Below are 24,911 nucleotides of genomic sequence, written 5' to 3'. Positions count from 1 at the left end.
GATTCTAGAATTTAGATATCCAAATTGCAAAATGCAGATAGTCCACTATACCTAAAGATAACTGTATCAGTTTTTATCGAAAAACGTTCGTATCTCGTAAATGTTAATAAAGGAAACGAGCAGAGCATCGGTCGATCGCACGGTCCAGGCTTGATCCTGACACGAGATAAACGCGAGTAGCAAGATAATCGAATGCAAATCGCATCCGGGCGAATTTATACTGTTAAGAGGATCAGCGTGGCAATTAGCGAGACAGAGCTCGCGGTGTACGCGAGTTTAGCAACGAGCGGGGCGCACGAGCGTGTACGGATACACGGTCTCGTTCGTTCGTTCATTGAGAAGAGAGGGAGAGAGAGAGAGAGAGGAAAGTGACCGGCTAGGTCGGACGGCGTTGTTGCTCCCATTCGTAGATGCACACAATACAATTAGAGACTAGAGAATTAGTTAGTAGAAGTTCGAGAGGTAAGTCCGTTACGCGCGCTCGCAGGTCGCAACTTCCCTTTAACGAGGATTTGCAGAGAAACGGCCGAGCAGCTACGTCCACCGGATACCCAGGCGGACGAGGATAAGGGAGAGGCGAAGGATAAATTTTCACGGCCACACGCTTTGGCCTCTCATCGAGCCTTTGATTACCTACCCTTTGATAGTTCCCGTCCGGTCCGAGTCCCTTCCCGTTTCCGTTCACGTTAAAATTCTATTAAACAGATTTTAATTCGTTTTCAGGAGCGACGCGTGTTCCCGGAGAGACTTCTCCGTAGATTAAAACCTTCCTGTTCCTACCATGTTTCTTCGCGTCACGCATCTACGACACAGAAACTTTCGAGACTCCCTTAACATATGGTCTCGTCAAAAGATTCGTCAGAAACCAGTTGGGTTTGCAATTTTTCGTTAATGGAGCTTGAAATTTCTGTTCCTAAAAGCCTCGTTCGTTGCGCAACTATGTCTATCATGCTGTTGCTTCTATTTCGAATTGAGTCTGACCAATCACCGACTGAATCTACTCGTCGCTTACTGATCAGTATAATTGATAAGACAAAAAAGTTTCATTCGAGATTGCAAATATTTGAAGAAAAAAGGGCACCGTTTTACTACGTAGAAGTTGGACGGTGATATCGAAAAAGGTCGTAAATATCGTGCGTAAATCCAGAGACGTTGTATCGTCGCGAACGAGCAACGCCGACAGAATCGTTCGGTTACGTAAGAAGGGACGCTGGGCGTCTCGCGTGGCGATCGTATGGCCAATTTGTCGGTTTTACGATGCGTGATCTTTTACCTGATTTGCAGCGACGAACGAGGCTCTCCCTTTTCTCTCTTTCCTTCCATCGAGCCTCCTCCTTACAGAATCGACCCAGATCGAATTCTCGAGCTCGGGGCGTATCGTTACGAAACGACGACTTACTTCTTGCGTGTAGCGAGAACACCAGACACTGCCTGCAAATGTATTACGATTACCATTAGCAACAACACAGTGTTCGATTGTTACATAGCGCAGTTTTTATAGCAGTGACCAATCTGTTTTACTTTCCTCTTTTTATTTCCACCCCTAATATCTCTGTTTTGCATCGGATCGATATAGCATATAGATCAGTGGTGGACAGATAAGTGCGCGATGGGGTAACGGTGGACACGGTACGAAGGTTACTTTGTTCAACTTTGTATCATTTGGAAATTTACAAACTTTACAGAGTGAAATTTGAAAACTTCATACTTGAAAATTTGTAAAAGTTGAAATAAAAATTTGCTCGAAGACTTACAGACTTAGAAATGTAAATGATCAGGAATACAGAATGTAGAAATTCATAAAAGTGCAAAACAAGAAATGTAGCAATTGAAAGATTTGAAAATTAAAATTTGTAAAGTTGACTGTTGATCAAATGCCCATCCGTGCCCCTAGAGTTCTTGGTTGCACTTGCCCATCACTGATATAGATAGCCAGTGTGTTACGACAAGAACCCGTTAAAAGAGCAACCCTTAACGAACCAAAAGTAGCGAAATTTCTCTTGCGAAACACGCATCATCGTTCCCACAAAACACACCCAGAAATTCCACGATAATTATCGAACGATCGCGTGTCTCCGTAAGGATAATGCAACGAAATCGTGCGATGAGGGTGGGGGTCACAGCCCTTTTATTCTGTTTCTAACTTTAGCGATAAGCGAACCAGCGTGCATCGGACACAACGTGTGTGACTTAAGGGGAGATCGCATTTTAGGGGATAAACCGCCGCCCATGGTGGTGACTTCCAGGAGCTCGAGGGAGAAGCCCGTGGACAGAATGAATCGTCAGTTTCTCGCGGTACCTACTAATTTTCTCAAATGCAAATACGGCAGTTCGTTTTCTGCTATATATATCTATATATATACATATATACATATATATGAACCTTACGCATACACATATATATATATCTATCTAAATATATATATATATTATATGTATATCTCTGCGTATGCGTGTGCATGTGTGTGTACGTCATCTGTCGACCGGTCGCGAAATCGCGTTTTTCCTTACGTCTTTTTCAGAATTCGATTCGTCATCCGACTTTTTCATTTGGCCTAACGACGTTCGGAAAACGAGCGAACGATTGGCCAAGGGACACGTGTGTCGACCACGTGTCGTCCCTGATCACCGACAATTTTGCGCCAAAATTTTCTTTCGTCCCAGGACATTTGGCAAATCGAAATTCGCGTGATCGGAATGGAATGATCATGACTCAGTGCGATCGGTCGGCAGAGCTGTAACAGATTTTATTTGTTCTACTTTGGACGGCTACGAATCGTGCACAGGTATACAAGTATATCGTTAACACCTCACTCACGCCACGTACACGTATCGTTCACCAAAAGATTACTCCCGACATATCCACGACATTCGGTTGCTTCGATGTCTGTCCCGACGGTATGCGGTGTCGCGCGAATGTGCAGGTTTTCTGCGTGTGTCAACCCCTTAACGATCGACGTTTCTACCCCCCTCACGAATTCTCGCACTTGGACCGTTTCTATCGACGATGTTTCTTTCGATGTGAAAAACTGTCAAAATATAACTGGTGAAGTGGCATCGCCTATTGTGCACGCACACTTACGTACACACACATACAACACACAGAGACACACCCCTTTTGCACATTACAATGGCGCGTAGATGGTGCGACAGAGAGAGTCTGGACCGACTTCCGGTTCGCTCCAGCGCCGTCCCTCGCACTCCTCCCCACGGGGCAAAGCCTGCACCGCTGTCTTAGCCCGTTCGAGAACAGGTATTACCCGCAGTACACTCAACGCACACTACTTCCGGTGTAGATGGGAGAGAGTTGGCGATCGATAGGTTGCAGGAGACTGTGATAAGACGTTGTAGGGCGTGAGTTTTTTCAACAGTTCTTCCGGGACTAGAGCAGATAATTTAGGGAAAATAGGAAAGTGTCATGTGCGTTGGAAGGATAATATTATAGACATGTGACTTAAAGGGAATTATGGTTTAGATCAGTGGTGCACGGAGGCTGGGTGCACGGTGCGTACAGTGATGGCGAGTTCTTGAAGATTTCACTTTCGGAGATTTGGAAAATTATTAAATTAGCTTCGGATTTCCAAACTCCGAAGTCTGAAATTTTTTGACATCTAACCTTTTAAGTCCCTAAGCTGAATTTACCATACTACCTTCAAATTTAACTTCCTAATCTTCAAATTTCCAAATGACTCGATCCACAATTCTGCAAAATCTCAAATTCACCAATCTTAAAATCTCCAAATCTCTGAATCCTTAAATCTCCAAATCCCTTAAATCTCTAAATTCTCAATCCCCAAATCTTCAAATCTAAAATTTCCAAACAATCCAACCCATCACTGCTCGCAGGTGTACACTATTCGTACTGTCACCACTGGTTTAGAGTTAAGGATCGGCTAGATAGCTGAAAGGGAGAGAAAGAGAGAGAGAGCAAACGAAACGTTTTGGATCTACTGTAGGGAAGGGGTACTACCACCATACGGGAGGTCCGATGTCAATGTCCGGCAGTGGACGTAGGCACAACGGACCCCACAACGGGCATCACAACACGAGTGCGATGACCATCGAGTATAACGGTCATCATCCACCGCGAGAGCCGCGAAAAGAAGAAAGCACTCTCGTCAGACGGAGCTTCCGAAGGAGCGGCGACGAATGGCGCGCCGACAGTCGGAGGTGCGTGTGAAAATTGGCGATCGTGCGTTCGTTCAATATTTATCTTCTTTCTGTCTTGTTTTTTTCTCGTTTCTGTTCGCGCCGGATCTTGGGGCTTCGATTATTGCGAACGAAATTTCTAACGTCGGTTTTTTTTTATTTTTACGAACATAGTCGCCATTTTGTCGGATGGTCTTCGAGGTCGTTTGACGCTGATGAGGATTTCCTAGACAATGTTTGTATTTTACTTAATATGTGCTCGTCGATATTGACTAATTAAATTTTATATTGGAAGATACATTCTGCAATAACGTAACGTGATTAAATTTTATGATGAACTTTTGCAAAGTGCTTATAGAGTACTTGCTTCTGCAATTGAATGTGTAGCAATGATTGACAGTTTATCTTCAGAATAAACAGAATAAGCTTCCTGCTAACAATTGTTGAAATAGTGTGCTGTTTAAAAGTGAAAAGCTTGTGAAAATGTTACTCTTCAAATGTTACTAATTTTCTTGTCGATTTCATGAGAATTACAAACATTGTCAAAGAAACGATCACGTGAAACGATCCACACCTCCGATATCTCGGGTTAGCCATAGCTGGCTCGTGATCGAGAAGGTGCGAAGAAGCGTGGCACAGAGAGAAGCATAAAGGAACACATTCGAGAAAGTACACCACCACAAACACGTTTACATAGCATCGCAAACACACGGTACAGAAACGTGTCTCTCTCTCGTATCTCTGTGTATGTGGCGTGTCCATCAGGTTCACGGAGAGAAGGGGGAAAAAGACAGTGCGATTTGACGGTGGGACCAATGTCGGCGGCCCTCAGGAGGATTGGTCTTGGGAGGCCGATCGGCAGGGTAGCCAAGACAGCGCGACCAAAGACTCCGGAATAGACACCTCTAGCACGTTCACGAGCAGTGAGGACAGCAACAGGGGCGACCTGCCCAAGGTACGGGCCCGACACTCCTCAAACTCGACCAAATCTGCTGGTCGAATAGGATAGAGTTCGATTCGAGGTGCCTTCGAGTGATGCAGGCAGGCGGTCGCTTCGTTAGAACAGGCATGATCAAGTGCTTATGCGATACTTTTCTGAATTATGCTGGATAGTAGGTACTTTGCTGTTTTTTAGGTTGAACAGGATTTTGGAGTGCATAGGATGATCCTATAAAAAGTTTATTTCTTATGTTTACAAATTCTCAGATTTGCAAATCTCTAAGAGTCTCAAATCTTCAGTTACTAAAATGTCAACATTTCTAACTTAGCAACCTCTCAAATTTCCAGATCCCAGAATTCTCAAGTTTCCATAACTTTCAATCCCTTAAATCCTCAAGTTCCAAACTTCAAACTTTCTACGTCTCTAAATTTCCAAATCTTCAAATCTCGAAATTCCTGAATCTCTAAATCTCTGAGTTTCCAAGTCCTCGAGTGCCTAACTCTCCAAATTCCCAAGTCCTGAAGTCCCTAACTCTCCAAATTCCCAAGCCCTCAAGTGCCTAACTCTCCAAATTCCCAAGTCCTCGAGTGCCTAACTCTCCAAATTCCCAAGTCCTGAAGTCCCTAACTCTCCAAATTCCCAAGCCCTCAAGTGCCTAACTCTCCAAATTCCCAAGTCCTCAAGTGCCTAACTCTCCAAATTCCCAAGTCCTGAAGTCCCTAACTCTCCAATTCCCAAGTCCTCAAGTGCCTAACTCTCCAAATTCCCAAGTCCTGAAGTCCCTAACTCTCCAATTCCCAAGTCCTCAAGTGCCTAACTCTCCAAATTCCCAAGTCCTGAAGTCCCTAACTCTCCAAAGTCCCAAGTCCTCAAGTGCCTAACCCTCCAAATTCCCAGGTCCTCAAGTTCCTAACCCTCCAAATCCCTAAATCTCCAAATCACGAAACTCTGCATCCCTACATCCCTAACTAAATCCTTGCAGCCTTCAGTCCTCCCTCCGCATCTCCAAATCATGAAACTCTGCATCCCTACATCCCTAACTAAATCCTTGCAGCCAAACCCCCTTTCTCAAAACACAAATCTAAAAAATTTGTAAATTTGAAAATACATCGAAAATATAATGAGGGTACCAGGTGACTTACACTTGGTCATGCCTGGTATAGAAAACTAGGAAACGAAATTAGCCGGTGATCGAGTAAAAGGGGTCTCTGTCGCTCTCCTAATCAACAAGCAAATACTTAAATGCATAATTAGAACGCTTTTCGTGTATCGCGTCGCGGCCAGATTTTTCTCGCAGCCGCTTAAATCATGGCGGGTCTCTGTCGTCCAAAGTGGAATACGGTTCAATTCTTCTTCGTTCCTTGCTTTTTTTCCATAGCTTTAGTTCTCATTAGTGACAGCATAGAAGGCTAAATACCGTGGTCTGTTAGTGCCTGATCCGATTGGTTCGTGTGATTAGAGTAGTGTTTAGCCACGCGTCGATTTAACCCTTTCGTTCGTCACCACCACGCGAATTCGCGTGCAGCAAATTTGTGTTCGATTTCCGTTCTGCGTATAGTTATTCCAAGTAGACGTAGCACCAGACACGAGTAGATGCAACCTTCTTTAGAGGCTTTCTTCCACCTTGATTTCGACACACTTAACGAAGGGGTTAATACGTGAACGTGTGCACATACAGTATCGCTCAAAAGTATTCGAACGTGTTAATTTCAGATACATTTATATAGATAAGCTACATTTTTTACTTCAGATGCTCCAGTCCCTGTCGAAGGCCTGTAATCGATGTTCTAGCAGAAGAGGTTTCGGAATTAGCGAATATTTTGTAACATTTTAGATTTTATAGTTGAATGCTTAACATATTTTTACGATGAAATTGAGGATGATTCGAATTCATTGTTATTCCTATTTAAATTCAGTTTCAAAGTACTATCAGAATCTTTTGATCTCGATATTTTCTTCAATTAGGGGCTTTAAACATCCGCAAACTTGCAAGATAAATATCAAGTTTCTACAATACTTGTATACTAAGCAATCAACAGAAACAATTAACTCCCAGAACCACATCGTTCGAATAATTTTGAGCGGTACTGTAACCACGTCGAATATCGGTCGATTAAAAAAAATATCGGAAGACCCACGTGTACAAACTTTCATCGATTCCCCATCATTTCATTTCTGTCCATTCTTTTTTTACTTTGCGACGAAGAAACCTCTTTTGCTCGATACACCCGAAAATCTCGAGCTTCAAAGCTTCCGCGCTTGGATTACTCTCCATTACCATTCGTTACGACACGTTCCACGACGCACACCATTGTTGTCGCGTGCAAATCCTCGGCTCTTTAGCCCGACGAAAAACGCGTCACGTAGCGACAATATTTGACGAACACGACTCGACGAATGCGACGTTCCTGGCAACGTGTAGATAATCGCACCATCGCATGAGTCTTGAGTTGATCTCACGCCACGAACAAACCCCCGGGACTCGCCCCGTGATTTAGTCGCTTAGAATAGGACGCCATGTCGCTTTCTTCGCGAAACTCATTTCTTTCTCATCATCCCTGTGAATCCTTCATCAGGTAGCTCTCGTCAGTTTTTCATCTATGTGGGCTTAGATTCTATGTTAAATAGGGGTGTCAGTGGACTCATTATCACGGAGGTTCGATTTCTGGTCACTAATCGTTTGCTTTATTTGCACGATCGGGTGATGCAAGATGCACTTACACACTGTTTGTTATTTATAGAAATATTGAACAAGATTGATGCTACTTTTCGTATTTTGAACACTCGACGAATAATGAAAATTAAAATTATTTTAATTGGACCAATGTTAATAAATGTGGCTACTGTATAATGATTTGATCATCCAACAACTTCATAAACCTACCTTTTTATAATTTTTTATTGAAACAAAATTTGAAATTTCGCAAATGCAACTCGAGTGCGCACGCTGCATCTTGCATTACCGATCGCGCAGATACGAGGTATTCATTGTGAATATTCTTCACACTTCTCCCGCCGATTTTCTCTCCATCCGTTCATCAAAATCACACGAATCTCCAGTGCATTCTTCGAACTTTGTATGCAGGCTACAAGGTTACATTCGTACACGATTCTCATCTCTCACCATCGACATTCACCACACGATACATCCGCCATAACATATAATTTCGAAATCAGACCCGCGTTAACGATACGTCAGAATGAACAGTGCCTTATCGAGAGCGCATATATACGCCGTTTGCAAAGGAGAGCGTATGTATACGCTTTTCTAAGCGAAAGGGTTAAACGATAGGAGCTAGAGGCTAGAGAGGGTGGCAGAGTTCAATCGAGTTTCGACGAGACGTTTCGTTCGTCGAATTTCGAAACGAAGCCTTTGACGCTGCGTTAATTGAGAACATGTTCCTTTGCGCCGACGATAATTTCTCGGGCTAATATAAACGGCGCTCTCCTCTCTTTGCATCAGCCCCCTTCGAACGTTCTTTATGGAATGCTTGATTAAGGGGAGACACGAAAATGGAGCTTTAAAAAGAGAGTGTTTCTTCGTCCACGACTTGGATGGAATCAATATTATTTCGGCGTTCATCTTATACAAGGTGTTTCACTTAGATTATCCTTAAAATCTTCACAAGTCTTCATTAATTACAAGTCTTTGTTAATTATTTTTGTCTACCTTATTCGTTGGATATTGGATCTTAAGTGGGACAATTTAGAAGCTGAACACTTTTCTTCATAAAATTGGAGTTCCTTCTGTTAGACATTGACACTCTTTCTTTAACCTCTTCTCGAATCTTGATGCACTCACAGCTCAGATGTGACTTACTCAAATTTTGAATACTCAACATGAAATTTAGATCCAAGTATAAGTTGCGTTATCAAGGATCCTCGAATATAAAATACTTAGAACATTTTAATTTTCTTTGCTCGTTTTGTTAGAGTCCTGAATAGTTAGTCTTGACTGACGCATCTGATAAATGAATGACACGGGAAGGGGTTAAACGGGACTCTCATAAATACATTTATATATTTAACCCTTTGCACTCGAAGATAATTTGACTGTTTACAAACAGCAACTTTAAAACTTAGAGAGTTAAATAAATTTTTTTGAGGTTATTATTTTTCTACTAATAATTTCCATTATTCTTTGTTTCACTATGTTTATACATCACACGTGTCATATTATAGAATCAGTTAAAAAATGCTTGTTTCAAATTATTGTATTAAATAAAATGGCGACTGAGAGTCACCTCTCGAGCGCAAAGGGATAACCCAATAATTTTTGTAATAATAAAGAAGATCACAATACGAATTTTATAATACAGAAGCTGAAAGATGTTCAGCTCATTTTGATAAAGTACATAGATCACACGAATTGAAAAGATTCCATCCCAGTTGACGACGGAGCCTAGCGAGACAGGTTTCAACTGTTTCGTAGCGAATGATCGCGTGAAAATCGAGCTAGGCAGTAAATAGGCGGGTCATCATCGTCCGTCATTGTTCTTCCGGGCGCCCAGTTTCACTGTTCGGACGCTGGTTTTCCGATAGCCTCTCCTTGCCGAGCGTATTTGTCAATTTGCCGGCGTCGGGACGGCCGATGGCCAACCACGGTTCGATTATCCGTTATTGTTATTATACGACCCCGTAAATCGGCTTCGAATTTCGATCCGTCCGTTGCAAAGCCATTCTTTCGAATCCTTCCCGTTCCACCCGAATGTGTGTATGGATGTGTGGACGGAGGCCGATGGGTACCTCCGGTGAAACCGTTCGAACGGAACACGACCAGTTATCCGCGTAACCGTGGAACACATTCGTCCTGTCCGTCACCTGGACTCCGATTAATCGTTCCTTCGAAACGTTCAAGAACTTGGGAATTAAGAACCATCACGGTGACGCGAATTGCTCCCGATGGAATTGAAGTTGCCTCTAATCCTCTCGTGGCTGGATGCTTACCTATTTTTGTACCTTACTTAACGGGAGACGATGTATTTCAGTAAATTCGAAGATATAGAAGTCTAAAGGTTAGAAGAATTTGCGGAATATGTTGCGATTTGGAAGTTGGAAGATTAGATAATTTTCAGCTCTGCAGAGACTTGAAAGTTTCGAAATTTGCATTAATCAGAGTACCTCCTCGATCCGAAAAGAAGTAGAACGCGGAATATTTTGGTTTTATCGACAAAATGTCTGCCTGCAAGATTTCTTTCCGTTTCAAAAGAACAGAAGCAAAGGAAGAATAATATCTTCGAGACGCAAACACGATTCCGTACGTTGAAGAATTTTAATCGAAATTCCATGCAATGTTTAGCAAAGATTATTATTTCTTCCAAGACATTTCGTAAAAAAAAATTTCCATCGAGAGAGACAACTTCAATTGTAACGGGATCTCTGTATCGTTGACCGAGTTCTCGAAGACGAAAATATCGTTCGATCGTCCTCTTTTAGTTTCCACGGATAATCCTTGCGTTTTTGATCTCGCGAGGAATGATTTCTAGCAACGGGAACGAGCGATTCTTTAACGGGTCAATCGCGTGCATCCAACGTTGACGATAGGCGGGCCGATCATGCGGATCATCGTTCGATAAATGGAAAAAGACAGGGAAGCGGTGGGAGGCCGTGTTCCAATTATGCAAGGAAAATAAGCAAGATTAAATTCGGACCGAGTAAACGGACGGCAATCGAGCAATTTATCTGCTGTCGGTTCGTCTTATACTCTTCTTCTTCTTTTTCTTCTTCATCGGTTAAATCAAGATCGACCCTCTTCCGGGATTAAGCTGCTACTTATCGACTGAACGTTTATTACGTCTCTTTGTGCGCGCTTTATACGAATGTTGACGAAACGCAAGCTGAATATTTCTCAATATGGCTAACCATAGTCAAAGTAAATTGTCACAACTTAACCTTTAAATGCATATAGTTGTATAAATGCAACATACCAGTTTTAATCTTATAAATAATATACAAAATGTAGGAAACCTGCAATGAGTAGTGTTGCAGATATGCCACGTACCAATCAAATACACAATACATCTGTTCGTTTTAATTTGAATCAACCGCTTTCAAGGTATTTTGTTAGTTGATAACTTTTGGTAAAATTAGAAAATCATGCATTTAAGGGTTAACATTTTGGGTAAAAATTCTTGAAGGAAAATTCACGAATAAAAGATGTACCTTAATGATGGGAAATACTACTGTCTCTTTAACACATTGACTGCCACATTGAAACAATTGAAAATTGCATCAAGTAGTGTTTTAATTTTTAATAAATTTTACCAAATATTTTTTACAATATCTTATTACATTTCTTTTCCATAGATGCATATAATTAATGCAAGAATTTTTTATGAGGAAAGCAAACAAATTTTTAATAATACTCATGTTAGATCAGTTTCGCAACTTAAGTGTCACCCATATATGGATGACGTGGCAGTCAACGTGTTAATACACTTCTTGATACCCTTCTTGATACACTTCTTGATATATGTACGTCTCTTTGGTACAATTGAATAAAGGTTTTCTTTAGAATTTAATTGCAAAGAGTTCGTGTATCGTGCCGCGAAGAACGTTTTAAATCGCGAGTCAGTTTAACACCGACGCGTGACGAGTGCCAGTCCACGGAGAAGTCGAGACGATTTCGCGAGCCGCAACCGATCCGAAACGTCCAATTAAAAGGGACCGAAAGGATGCCAGCCAGGTTGTTGAGAGAGAGGCGTACCTGTTTCATAATTAATCGAATTGGAGCACGGCCAAAGGATATCCGAAGCGGTGGCGAGTCTCGACGACCTCGTTAGCTCCCGTCGATCGGTTTCACGACGGCTTTTGATAAATCCGCGCGCGACTTTGGGCGTCCCGGAAACCGAAAACGGATGTAATTGGCTGCGCTCGAAACCTTTCGAAAGAAATTCGAACTTACAAGACTCTTGGGTTAAGGTTCATGACCTATGGATCCTATTGCTCCAAATTTATCTTTCTCGCAATGTATCAACGTATGTATTATTAATCCACGTGTCACGTTTAAATTACATGACTTCTTATCTTCTTCAAATGTTTAATTTTCCAATCTCCCAATTTTGGAATTTGCGACCCCTAAAGTATCCCACTTCGCAAAAATATCTCTAATTGCGGCATTAGAGCCGAATTTCCACGCGTCGAATTTCCACGCGCCGAATTTTCACGCGCCGAATTTCTACGCGTCGAATTTCCACGCACCGAATTTCTACGCGCCGAATTTCCACGCGCCGAATTTCTACGCGTCGAACTTCCACGCTCTGAATTTCTACGCGTCGAATTTCCACGCACCGAATTTCTACGCGCCGAATTTCCACGCGCCGAATTTCTACGCGTCGAACTTCCACGCTCTGAATTTCTACGCGCCGAATTTCCACGCGCCGAATTTTCACGCGCCGAATTTCCACGCGTCGAATTTTCACGCGCCAAATTTCTACGCGTCGAATTTCCACGCGCCGAATTTCCACGCACCGAATTTCTACGCGCCGAATTTCCACGCGTCGAATTTTCACGCGCCGAATTTCTACGCGTCGAATTTCCACGCACCGAATTTCCACGCGCCGAATTTCCACGCCCTGAATTTCTGCGCGTCGAATTTCCACGCGCCGAATTTCCACGCCCTGAATTTCTACGCGTCGAATTTCCACGCGCCGAATTTCCACGCCCCGAATTTCCACGCGCCGAATTTCCACGCGCCGAATTTCTACGCGCTGACCAATGGACCCTAGTCCATTGACTAGGTTCCCCTTGTTTCTCAATCTGACCTACTGTATCCACTCGTTACTTTGTACCTACGGAATTACCTACAGAAACACTTGGCAATTTTATTACTCAGAGCACATCTCGTGACGAGTGCACCTTTCGACTATCCACCGTACTTCAAAAACATGGAAATTTGAAAATTAGACAACTTCCAAATTTTTTCGTCAGATACAGAATAAGTGTCATTCCTCTGCCAGTTCACCCTTTAGCGTTTTCAGCAAAGGATTATCACAGAAGAAAAAGATCGTATTCAACCGTATAACAGAGAATTCCAGATTTAACGAGCGTTCTCAACTTTGGGTGGTTCGTTAAACTTCGTTAGTAAAACATTTAATTTATATCTATCTAGGAGAGGTCGTAAAAATGTGTTAATTGTTCGAAGCAGCCAATTACACCGAGATTAAGTACTTATCATAGGATCGCAGAAATGGTAGCGTAAGGATAAAAATCTCGGAGCGGCATCGAAAGACTCGGTCAGAACGACACGACTGGTAAACCGGAAGGAGGCGACCCCTCTCCCTAAAGTAGATCCACCAGATGAATCGAGTCGCTCTTCGACAGAGAAGCTTCACTTTCACGGTTTTTCTTTGACGCGATTCGATCACGTCGCTGTTGCATGCCTGGATACCTTGAGGACCTCGAACATAGGACGTTCGAAGGGACTGATTGCCGCTTTTCTGCTCGTATGCTCGTCGATAAAGCATGGGTGAAGCATGTGTATCTAGTGATCTGTTCATACCGTTTAGACACGCATACATAGTGTAGTATGTACGATAGCGTGCTTTCTTCCTGGTGTCAAGCTTGATCGTTTTACCATACATGCGCCTTGGAACATGTAGATCCACACCATGAACACTTTCGGCGAGAGGATATCTGAACCATCAGGTTTTTATCCTGCATGGCGGTGAACAAAGTTACCGAATTTTGGGAACGTGTATTCGTTGAAATAAATAAGGTTTTAATTTATATGAATGCAAGCAGAGCAATTCGGAATGAAATATTTTCATCGGTGAAATAGAATATTAATTTTTAATTTCCCTGGTCAATTGTCGGTTCATTAACAGAGCTCATGGAGAAACATCGTTTAAAATTTTTGACGTTTGGACGTTTTGATAAATGTTCCCAAAATCGCAGCTTTTTCACCGGCCTTATCGTAGCGAATTTTCAAGTATCCTCTCGTATGTGCATCACGTCGCCAGAAAGACCACTCTCTTCAGCTTCTCTTTCATCAGAATTTCCTGCGAGCCGAATATCTTGCGACTGATAACAAAATCAATAAGCTGCAAGTTTTTGTTCGTGTCCGATCGATTATCGTACGATTTGCGCGGGGACGCAGCGCAGGATAGTCATCCAGGAACGTCAGCTTGATATCATCAACGTTCACAAGTCCGTTCACGAATTACCACCATTATAGCGATCGATTCGATCGCGTTCGAAATTTGGAAAGGAGTTTTCCAATTTTCGAGCGCGCACACGCGTTCTCCCTTGCCCCCCTTTCTCATATCACAAGAACGCGACCGAGAGTCTGACGTTGAAAGGAAAAACCAAAACCCGTTCTCCGCGCTTCGTAGCATCCGTTATCCTGGCAAATGAGCAGAGACGGCCAGAAGATCATTGGCCACATGGTGTTGCGGAAGCAACACGGTTCCGGAAGCAGTAGTAGCATACTCGGGCTCAAAGTCGTCGGCGGGAAACTGTTGGAAGATGGCTCCATGGGCGCCGTCATCGAGAAGGTCAAGGAGGGGAGCACGGCCGACATCGAAGGTCAACTGAGACCCGGTAAGACGATAAATACCTCTGACCTGCCATCTATCTGCACCCGTTACAAGATGAACCCTAGTCCATTGACTACGTTCCTCTTGTTTCTCAATCTGACCTACTGTATCCACTCATTACCTTGTATCCACGCGCCGAATTTCCACGCGCCGAATCTCTACGCGCCGAATTTTCACGCATCGAATTTCTACGCGCCGAATTTCCACGCGCCGAATTTCTACGCACCAAATTTCTACGCGCCGAATTTCCATGCTCTGAATTTCTACGCGCCGAATTTCCACGCGCCGAATTTCCACGCGCCGAATTTTCACGCGCCGAATTTCCACGCACCGAATTTTTACGCGCCGAATTTCCACGCTCTGAATTTCTACGCGCCGAATTTCCACGCGCCGAATTTCCACGCACCGATTTTCTACGCGCCGAATTTCCACGCACCGAATTTTTACGCGCCGAATTTCCACGCTCTGAATTTCTACGCGCCGAATTTCCACGCGCTGAATTTCCACGCCCTGAAATTCCACGCACCGAATTTCCACGCGCCGAATTTCCACGCGTCGAATTTCCACGCGCCGAATTTCCACGCCCTGAATTTCTACGCGCCGAATTTCTACGCGCCGAATTTCCACGCACCGAATTTCTACGCGCCGAATTTTCACGCCCTGAATTTCTACGCGCCGAATTTCCACGCGCCGAATTTCCATGCGCCGAATTTCCATGCTCTGAATTTCCACGCGCCGAATTTCCACGCCCTGAATTTCCACGCCCTGAATTTCTACGCGCCGAATTTCCACGCACCGAATTTCTACGCGCTGACCAATGGACCCAGGTCCATTGACTAGGTTCCCCTTGTTTCTCAATCTGACCTACTGTATCCACTCGTTACCTTGTACCTACGGAATTACCTACAGAAACATTACAATTGGCAATTCTATTACTCGGAGCACATCTCGTGACGAGTGCACCTTTCGACTATCCCCCGTACTTCGAAAACATGAAAACTTGAAAATTAGACAACTTCCAAATTTTTTCGTCAGATACAGAATAAGTGTCATTCCTCTGCCAGTTCACCCTTTAGCGTTTTCAGCAAAGGAACTTTTGAAGTAAATAAACGTTTGTCGCGCCGCGGGCGATTCAATAGGAACCGATCGGACATTCGACGATTTCAGGTGACGAGGTGATCAAGTGGAATGGCAGGTCCCTTCAGGGCAAGAGTTTCCAAGAAGTTTACGACATCATCGCCGAGTCGAGGCAGGAGCCCCAAGTGGAGCTGATAGTTTCGCGAAATTTGTCCACGGCGAGCGGTCCGGTGACGATGCCCGCAGGACCGACGCCCACGACGCCGATGAGCACCCGGAGGACCGTCGCACAGACCCAGTGGAGACAAAAACACCCGGAGTCGATGTCCGGACCGCAACAACCGCATCACAAAGGTGACTATACGCTTCTGCCTTCCGAGTCCTCCGTTTTTCTACTTCTTCTTTTTTCCACCCTCGAAACACGCTCTCAGGAACTGTTAGATCGTCTTACGAGTACCGTGGTTATTTTTGCTACGTGTATTACGGGGAAGTCTTTTTATGTACACTGGGTTCCGGTTGCTTCTTGAGAGTCGAATTTATTTCTTACGGGTAATCTTAGAACTTATTGGCTTTTGTGTTAAACAATGATCTATGAGAGGTTCTTTTTAGGGATGTAAACAGTTACATACTTGGTATGTGGACGTTCAGTTTTTAGATGTGTGGATGTTGCTTTTGTTCACGATAAATTCTTTCAAAATTTATTTATGTAATTTAAAATTAGGTTAAACACTTCTGCTAAGTTTTAAATCATCCCTGTGCTCAGATAACAAGTTCGGAGACTTGAAGATTTGGAAATTGTTAATTTAATTAGAAAATGCGTAGCCTTTCAGAAAACCACGTTGCTTGTGAGATGATCTATTTTAAGGGCCGTTCTCATTTCTTTTCTATCCCCGTCCGCTTCGAAACCGTACCTTATTTCGTAGTTTGTTCGCGTGAACGTGGAAGATGATGCTCGCATCCTGAAGCGTACGCACCTAGAACAGGCTAGAGAAGGTAGAGACGATTGCTCGGGTTCTGATAGATCAAACTTGGTAGAACTTTGAACCACAGAGAAGATGTCAACTTGTGCTTATAGAATCATGTAGAATAGAGATTTCTAGAGCTTATTTAGTCTGATTCGATTTGAGGTACTCTCTGGATCAAGATTATCTCGAGGCGAAATTGATTTGGGTAATTATGTGGGATCCACCCCGTTGATTTCAACGATGCCTTACATTTTATGTCGGTATTCGGTTTAAATGAGATGCAAGAAAATATTTTTGTGTATTGAAGATTCATTACGGGACGTAACAGTACACATCTGAGCTGTCTATCGAAGCAAAAATTCTGCTATTAATGTAACGTGGAATATTGTCTCCAGTTTCTGATTAATGGTGAACGTCATATCTTGCAAACGAATGGCAGACACTAAATGGTTCTACATAATTACCCTAATTTGCATCGGTCCCTAGCTATCTATAGCCATAAGTAAAATTAAGCGCATTGAAAACGACGCTATATTGTCACAGATTATATGATTTTTCGTATTCCAGGTCTAAAGAAATGTATCCTATGGGGTAGGCCTAATATTTTCTTTAATCTCGATCCTAATCGGTGTTACCCTGTTTGTCGGTTCACCTCCTTTCTTCTAGACCATGATCTATGGGGTGATCGCAAGAAAATCGGCGAACGAGTTCGCCGTTCTCTTGTCGAACGGGATCGCGGATTATCCCCGTAGACTGTGCACAGAAATCGACGTTCCGAATCAACGACCTCACCATTGTTTATCTCGCTTTGTGTATACTATATTGTCGATGTTTTACCGTAGAACGTAGAGAAGTAGTGCCAATGCACCCCCCTGCTAACACCGCCGTTTTACGAGCATAGTTTTATGGGAGCAACAACTTGAGAACAAGCGAGTACGCTTGTGTTAACGTTTATCGCACACCTGTGTCGTTTCGTATCCGAATTCCTCTGTACGTAATACGAATTACCCTTTTTTATAGATTCTTCGAATGCTGCATCGTCGCGATTATTGTATTGGTCGATCCTTTTCAACCTCATGACCTTGAGAACGTATATCAAGGTCATGTGCGAGGTTTCAGTGTATTTAACATAAATATAATCCCTGTAAATACAAGAGCGACAAAGTAGGTTGAAGGGATACTGTTTGTACTTGGTGTATGAAAATGTTACTTTGTTTTCGAGCAGTTCGCCCTGCACGTGATATTGCCCAGGAATATCTACCCAGAAATTTGATCACGACCAGAGGAGAAAAATTACAGTGGATGTAAACGTGCAACTCTTCCCTGAAATTCGAATCGTAAATCCCTTAACAATCAACACGATTCGAAAAGCGGTCGTAAATCGGTTCTGGACTAGCAATTTATCGGAAATTTTACCGCAAATTCCTGGAACTTCTTGCACCACCCTCGAACGTCACTGGATTTGCATCCTTACGTATTCGAAGGTTTTCTGTTCCGATAAGAGTCCCAGTGCCGCCGTTAGTGCCGAACGGGCACTTGCCCTGGGGCATAAAAATTCAAATTTGGAAATTTGGGGATTTCAGATATGGTCAAAATTGAGAATTAACCCTTTGCACTCGAAGATAATTTTACTGTTTGCAAACAGCAACTTTAAAATATTAATTAAAATGTTAAATGACTTCTTTTGAAGTTATTGTTTCTCTACTAATAATTTCCACTATTATCTATTTCACTATGTTTATACATCACATAAGCACTATTATAGAATTAATTAAATAACGCTTCTTTTAAATTATTGTATTAAATCGAATGGTGCCTAAGAGGCGCCTCTCGAGCGCAAAGGGTTAAATGTAGGATTTAGTTTGACTTTAAAGATTTAAAACTAGAAATTGGAACTAAAAATTTGAGATTTATAAATTTATAAACTGTGAAATCCTAGCGGCGGCTCGTCCCACTTACACCAGAGTCCACCTTTGTACAACACATTTTGACCCGTAGAAACAGCAGATTATAAGAAGAATCTAAAGTCTAGTCGGCACTGAACGATCACTTGCAGAATTATACGACGCGAGGCGCGAGAAACCTTCGGTTTTAGTGACCTCGCCCGGCTCGCCGGATCTACACGCTCAGGGACGCGCCAGACATCTACGCCACCCTTCTGGCAACGCGAACGTGGGTGGTAATCTTCAGCTGAAGCTGAGTTTCGATCCTATGGCGCTTCGATTGATCGTCACGTTGATCTGCGCGGCTGGGCTCACGCCCAGGAGCAACGGACAACCTAGAAATCCCTACGCCAAGATCTTCCTGCTTCCGGACAAGAGGTGAGTGAACTCGACTTCCCCGATAAAAACCACACTGGAATAGTCCACAGAAACCGAATAATTCGCATACTTATTTCGTATGCTGTTCCTTACACTCGTTACACAAATAAGTGAAATTTCGAATAGAAGTGGATCAACGTTTGACCCACATTGTACCAAACTCTGCTGTATATCCCTCTTCGTACCATGTCCCTGATCGCTATATTTTTGTAAATCTGCTATTTCATAATTTACTCAACAGAATCGAAAGAAATGTAAATTGTTAAATTGATTCAAAAAGAAAACGGCTTTAACTTGAAAACGTTGCAGTATCCACGTTGCCAGAATTAATTTCCGAAGAGTCGTTTCGAGACTTAACAAGCGAATACTAAGCCGGCAAACATTTCGTGCATTGATTTTATGTAGCAGAAAGTCTCGTTCCAAATCGACGGGTAGTTTCTTACATCGTGGGTGGTAGCATTGACGCAAAAAGGATCGAGCACAAGAAGCTCAACGACGCGGAAACTCCGACGCTCGCGTGTCTCGCGTCCGCTTATGCGCGCGAGAGACACCACCGTCACGATGTCGATGCTAAAAGCTGTCGTTCCTCGAGATAAATCATTTCTCGAAGAAACGATCGCGAGCCAAAAGATAGCCATCGTATTTGGCCGGGTTGCCAACTATTCCACCGTTTTATTTCCCATGCTCGTCTCGCTCGAGCTACCATCTCGTTAATGCTCGACATTGATCGCGGTGTCGTTCCATTTACGCATCAATTTCGCCCGCGTACGGAAGTAATCGTTACACTCGTTCACGTAACTTTTGTGTAGGACGAGCCAGATTCCCATGTTCTACTTAAAGATTGGTCTTTGCTGCGTATTTGGAATTTCAGGAATCGAGGATTGGAGATAGGGTTACACTTTACACACGATACACTACGAATTTTCAGTTCGTGGGAGGTCCATGATCCCTGTCTATTAATAGTAATTAAAATTTGGCTTGAACGCAGCGAGAAGTCGAAGAGACGCACCAAAACGTTGGCGAACACGAACGACCCTCGCTGGAACCAGACGTTCGTGTACGAGGGTATCAGGGGTCCAGAACTTCGGAAAAGGGCGCTGGAGATCACGGTATGGGATTACGGAAAGTACGACACGAACGACTTCCTGGGCGAAGCTGTGCTAGAGTTAGCGACCGCTCGGCTGGACGAGGAACCTGAATGGCTACCTCTGATCGGCCACGGTGAACATCGATACATTGGGTACGTGACCAACCACTGCTCGGTAGATTAGAACGTTTTCGTTTCTTCATGCCTCTGAGATGAGACGCAATCGCTACCAACGCATTCGTACGCTTGTTGCAACGAGAGACTAGGAGAGACTTAGAGATTGGTGACTGACGAATACTCATTGCGCTTGCGTTAGCCGCTGAATGCAAAGTATCCGACCCTTCCTAGATCTTTGATCGAGGGCTAGATCGTAGGCGGCAGCTAGCCAACCAGTCTCGCGTAAGATTTTTTTTTCTGGACCACCTTAGGGAGAAGGAATCCGTCGACGATTCGGGTAAAACGGAGGAGTCCGCGGCGCGTGTATGGCTGTGTGTGCGCGTGCGTGTGTGTCACGGTGTTCAGCAGATCCGTTCGGCTGATTCTTTTTCACCTAGCTCTTAGCGAGAAGAGCGTAGCGTCAGATCTAAATTTCGCGTTGCACAGATTCTATCAGGAGCCCGATGACATGGTGATAACTCCGGTGGACTGCCATCTCAGTCCACCGTCGACGACGTCGCGGCTGAGCGACTCTGACACTTCCGAATGCGATATCACGGACTGCGACGTCTCCAGGGAGCAAAGGAGAACAGCTGACGGTGCCAGTATAAGCAGTATCGGCAGTTCCTCCAGGTAAGAGCATCCTTCGAAATCTCTCTACCGCGCGTCTTCCAACTCCAACCACCGCCACCACCACCACCCACCCCCGACCGACCCCCAAACGATATACGGTATATGTATACTCCGGAGAAGAGCGTGCTATTTTCTACGGACGACGCGGCACAAATGTCCACGGCCACCAGAGAACACCGTCGTTGAGAACGTTTAACGAGATCCGAGATTCGAGCATCGATTTCGTCTTCTCCTTCTTCTTCTTCCTCTTCGAGAATACATTCGTCCTAGGCAGGCTGTCAGTAAGATCGCAAATGGAATTGTCTACGCTATAAGGTCACGAGTTTCGAACTACTTTTTTATTATTCGTCTGCTTTTTTCGTTCAGTGAACTCTTGTAATCTTAAAAAAATAATCAAAGTCAACTCCTTTAATCTTGTATATCGTCTTAACATTTTTTAAGGTAGACGATCGGTCGCATCTACGAGGATGCGCTCATTGACTTGTAGAATAATGCGATTTAGCAATTATATGAATGAGTTCGGTCTGAATCGAATGAATGATTGGAAAGCAGACTTTCCTCTAGTACAATATACCTTAATTCAACACGTTTCGCGCCATTCTTCGGTTCAGTAAAATATCAGTATTACATTTTTCCATTATATGTATTTATTCAAAGATTGCTTGTATATGTTCTTTATGTGGTGAAGTAACTGAAATATTGTTACAACAAAAGAAGTTTTACTCGATTTTATTTTTACATGACTAAAAGTTGAGATAATTGTCGTACAATAAATTCTGTTCCATAGTATGTTAATAATATATGTTCATGTACTTTGTCTTGGTTACCATGGATCCAGACAGTGATAAATAAATATTTACTGAAATATTTTATCACACTAAAATATTGAGCATCTGATGTTTTTAAACTGTAAAATTGAAACGCAGAGCATACGTTGAATACGAGATTCATGTGGATGCAAAACGTGTTTAACAAGGGGTGGTTTGTAACTCTTGATCGGTAGCGTGGAAAATCCTAGAACTAAACGTACGATTGTCGCGAATCATAGCATGTGGATCCAACAAAGAATTTGTCGAGGCATACGAAGCTGTGTCGTGCAAGATACGAGAAACTACCCTCCTGTAGGTATTACCGGTAGAAACTAGTACGACAGTAGTACTTAACTGTAACAGCTACTGTTCTCGACTTAAAGTTCCACTTACAAATCCCATAACCAGAATCCTACAGTTATAACATCCCAGCACGGTAAAGGCGACCAAAATCATCCCCGACCATGCTTCGACCGAGCCATAAAGTTACGAGGAGATTTCCGTGCATTCGAAACGTTTTGGATCGTCTCGGAATACCATCTTAATTACTGGAAGTCCATCGAGGTCGACATCTCAAAGGTGAAGCTCCGAGGATGGCAAAAAAACGGGAGAAGGAGAGAGAGAGAGAAATATAGCACGAGGTTTTTGTGTTCCACGCGGAAGACGGCGCGGCGTCACCGTGACGTAAAGACAACCACAACGTTCGCAAAGAGAGACGGAGACAATGGCAGTAGGGGGTGAGAATAAGGGAGCATCGGGGGTAGGACGGCGGGGTAAGAGAAAGAGAATTAGATAAAGAGAGAAAAGGAGAGGAGAGGAGAGGCCGAGAGCCAAGTTATAAAACTGGGCAACAAGCCAATTGACATGCCAGTTGGCCTGCAACCACCGCTGGCTGCGGAAGCCAGCCCCTGAGCCCGTATCCATATTAATATTCCAACGATGACGTCCGATCGTTATTTGTGAGTGCAAAGTGCTTTCCGCCGAGCTGCCTGATCTTCTCTATTTTTCCTCGTAAAGAAGAACCCACCGTCTGCGAACCGATCGGAGAAGAAACCGGGAAACTGGTTACAGTGAAAAACGAGGGAAAACTGTGGATTTAACCTTTCCTTGCATCGTACATCAACTTTTCATATATTCAGAATTTCTGTCCATTTCGTAGAAGCACGAGCAATAATTTTGTGCTGTTTTCGAATAGTTCTCGATCTAGGTTTGTAGTTCATAACCTCGCAAATTCGTGGCTGAAACTTTTTCAATTTCTTCGAGATTTTGATAGCGAAGGACAAGAGTTAAAAAATGCAACGAAGGGTTAAATCATCATCAACGTATCGAAACGGAAGAACATCGGATTTTCTTGAATGTTGAAGGTTCTAGTGTCCGTAACTCGGCAATCAACGTACAAGTGTGTTTAATCGAACGGAGTGCTCAGAGTGTAATGTCGCTAAAAGCAGCGAACGAGTGTCGAGTGCGATATAATCGGTGAATTTCTGGTGCAGTTTGGATTAACCGCTTGGAGGAAGATGATCGAAGACACAGGAGGTTACCGGACGGGTCGGAGGATGGAAGGAACGAACGTTCAAGAACGAAGGAATCTCCTCGCCGCTTTGTCCCGTTCGTCTGTCTCTCGGTTACCATTTCCAGCTCTAATTGGCCGAACCTTTTGCAAATTTATTCCGCGGATGATGCTCCGAATACAAGCTGCGTCCCTCGAGAGCGTTCTCTAGCCGCTTCCTCCTAGAGACAGAGAGAGTAATCCGATTGCCGGGTCGGGCCGGGTCGAGGCGGGTAACTCTGTCCCGCTTCGCTTTCGTTTGTAATCAATCGCCTTATCTGCCGACCCTCTTCGATTCGAGGGTGCTCGAATAATAATATCTGAAAGTTCCATTCGCCGGGGCTCGGCTCGTTGAAAATTGCACGACACAGCCTCGAAAATCCGAGGCAAACTTGCCGGATCTTCGTCGAAACTTTCCCTCTATCTTTCTCTCTCTCTCTTCGAACCCACCTTTTTTTCTCGTTTTGTCAGCTTTTAACGTTTCATCGAGCAACGTCTCGACACGCGGATCGTTTTCGCGCGAGGTCGGCTTGTCGTTCGACGTCGAGAATCTGTAGAAACGATTTGGAACGCCGCGTGCTTCATTAATCCACGCTGGCCTCAATCTGCGACTAGCTGACCAATTTTTTTACCTCCTCTTTTTTTATGCTGCCTACTCGCCCGTTTTCGAACTGCGTTGAAAACGCGCCGGCAAGAGTAATTGAAACGTTGCGGTACGGGGAGCCGGTAGCCATGCGTGCGGATATTTAATAACCTTCGATACAGCGCCTAACTGGATTATCCGAAAGGGTTTCACTGGTTACATTAATAAATTCATCGTCGCTCGAATAGGCGTGCGATCACTCCCTTTTCTTTCTCTCTTCTTTTGCGAGAATCCGTGTGGTTTTTCTCCACCGATCGTTTATTTAGAGAATACAGTCGTACCGAGCACTTGCGTACTAATTGGTGCCAGCGTGGTTCGCGAAAATCGAAATGAATGTCAAGTATACTCCGGTACAATGTAGGTTTCCCTTCAATAGGGTGTATGGGAAAAATCCTTCCACTTTCCAATTCACGAGATCAATCGTTGTAACCTAATTCTCAAATATCTAAACTTCTCTCAAAATTTAAAACTTTAAACATTCTTAAATCTGCAAGTATGAATCTTGAATTAAAAAAGAATCTTCTACGTTATTTTCTTTAGGGAAGCCTATCAGGGTGTACTTATATAAATTCTTAATATATAAGGGCCGATTGATAATTAAAATATAAAGACCTCCAGGCGAATTTTATGTAATATAAAGCGAGAAGGACGTAAGTCGAGGCACGACTGTAGATAGTTGTTAAAACTTGCGAGCTGGCACCGGTCAGCCGCCACCTTCGATCGATTTCCTTTGTTATTTATCTGTTCTGTTGTTTATTTTTTAGGTTTCATAATATGCCGTCAAATTATAAGCGGTACGGCTATTACAACTTATATTCTCTCCTCTCTCACGTAATCACGCAATCACATACGTTTTTCTTGCATCGTTCACCAGACAACGTTAGGAAGTCGTGTAAATTAGCGTTGCGCGGGTAGATACGCTCGTGTCAGTGATGCCTCTTTTAGAGGAGCATCGCGACCTTCTCATTGTTAGATCGGTGAGAATCGTTGAGAAGGAAACACAGCATGAAAGATCAAAGAGATTATAGCTCGATAGAAACCACGTT

General features: G+C 43.5%; 2 protein-coding genes across 16 annotated transcripts in view; one reads left to right on the top strand and one right to left on the bottom strand.

Moving 5' to 3' along the window:
* neb (kinesin family member nebbish) overlaps positions 1–1,424 on the bottom strand; it is a 53,716-nt gene extending 52,292 nt beyond the window's left edge. The window contains exon 1 of the mRNA XM_076528930.1: positions 1,274–1,424. Within this exon, the coding sequence (XP_076385045.1) occupies positions 1,274–1,323 (50 nt within the window). The 5' untranslated portion in view covers positions 1,324–1,424. The remainder of the gene's footprint in view (positions 1–1,273) is intronic.
* Positions 1–24,911, top strand: part of Rim (Rab3 interacting molecule) — an 86,233-nt gene that overhangs the window by 32,646 nt on the left and 28,676 nt on the right. For 7 of the 15 annotated variants that reach the window (XR_013037277.1, XR_013037280.1, XR_013037272.1 and 4 more), the window contains 9 exons: positions 3,957–4,170; positions 4,915–5,104; positions 14,422–14,629; positions 15,793–16,056; positions 17,211–17,258; positions 18,724–18,988; positions 19,977–20,228; positions 20,679–20,864; positions 24,630–24,659. Coding sequence is in view for 1 of the 15 variants with exons in the window: in XM_076528929.1 (XP_076385044.1) it covers positions 3,957–4,170; positions 4,915–5,104; positions 14,422–14,629; positions 15,793–16,056; positions 17,211–17,258; positions 18,724–18,988; positions 19,977–20,228; positions 20,679–20,864; positions 24,630–24,659 (1,657 nt within the window). In the remaining 14 variants the exon portion in view is untranslated. Of the gene's footprint in view, positions 1–2,149; positions 2,296–3,956; positions 4,171–4,914; positions 5,105–14,421; positions 14,630–15,792; positions 16,057–17,210; positions 17,259–18,723; positions 18,989–19,976; positions 20,229–20,678; positions 20,865–24,629; positions 24,660–24,911 lie in introns of all 15 variants that reach the window. The other 8 variants (XR_013037273.1, XR_013037275.1, XR_013037274.1 and 5 more) reach the window with 8 other exon arrangements.

The sequence above is a fragment of the Megachile rotundata genome, chromosome 2 (assembly GCF_050947335.1).
Source record: "Megachile rotundata isolate GNS110a chromosome 2, iyMegRotu1, whole genome shotgun sequence".
Classification (NCBI taxonomy): domain Eukaryota; kingdom Metazoa; phylum Arthropoda; class Insecta; order Hymenoptera; family Megachilidae; genus Megachile; species Megachile rotundata.
Note: the sequence above shows the minus strand (reverse complement) of the source record. Positions and strands in the feature narration are given on the sequence as shown.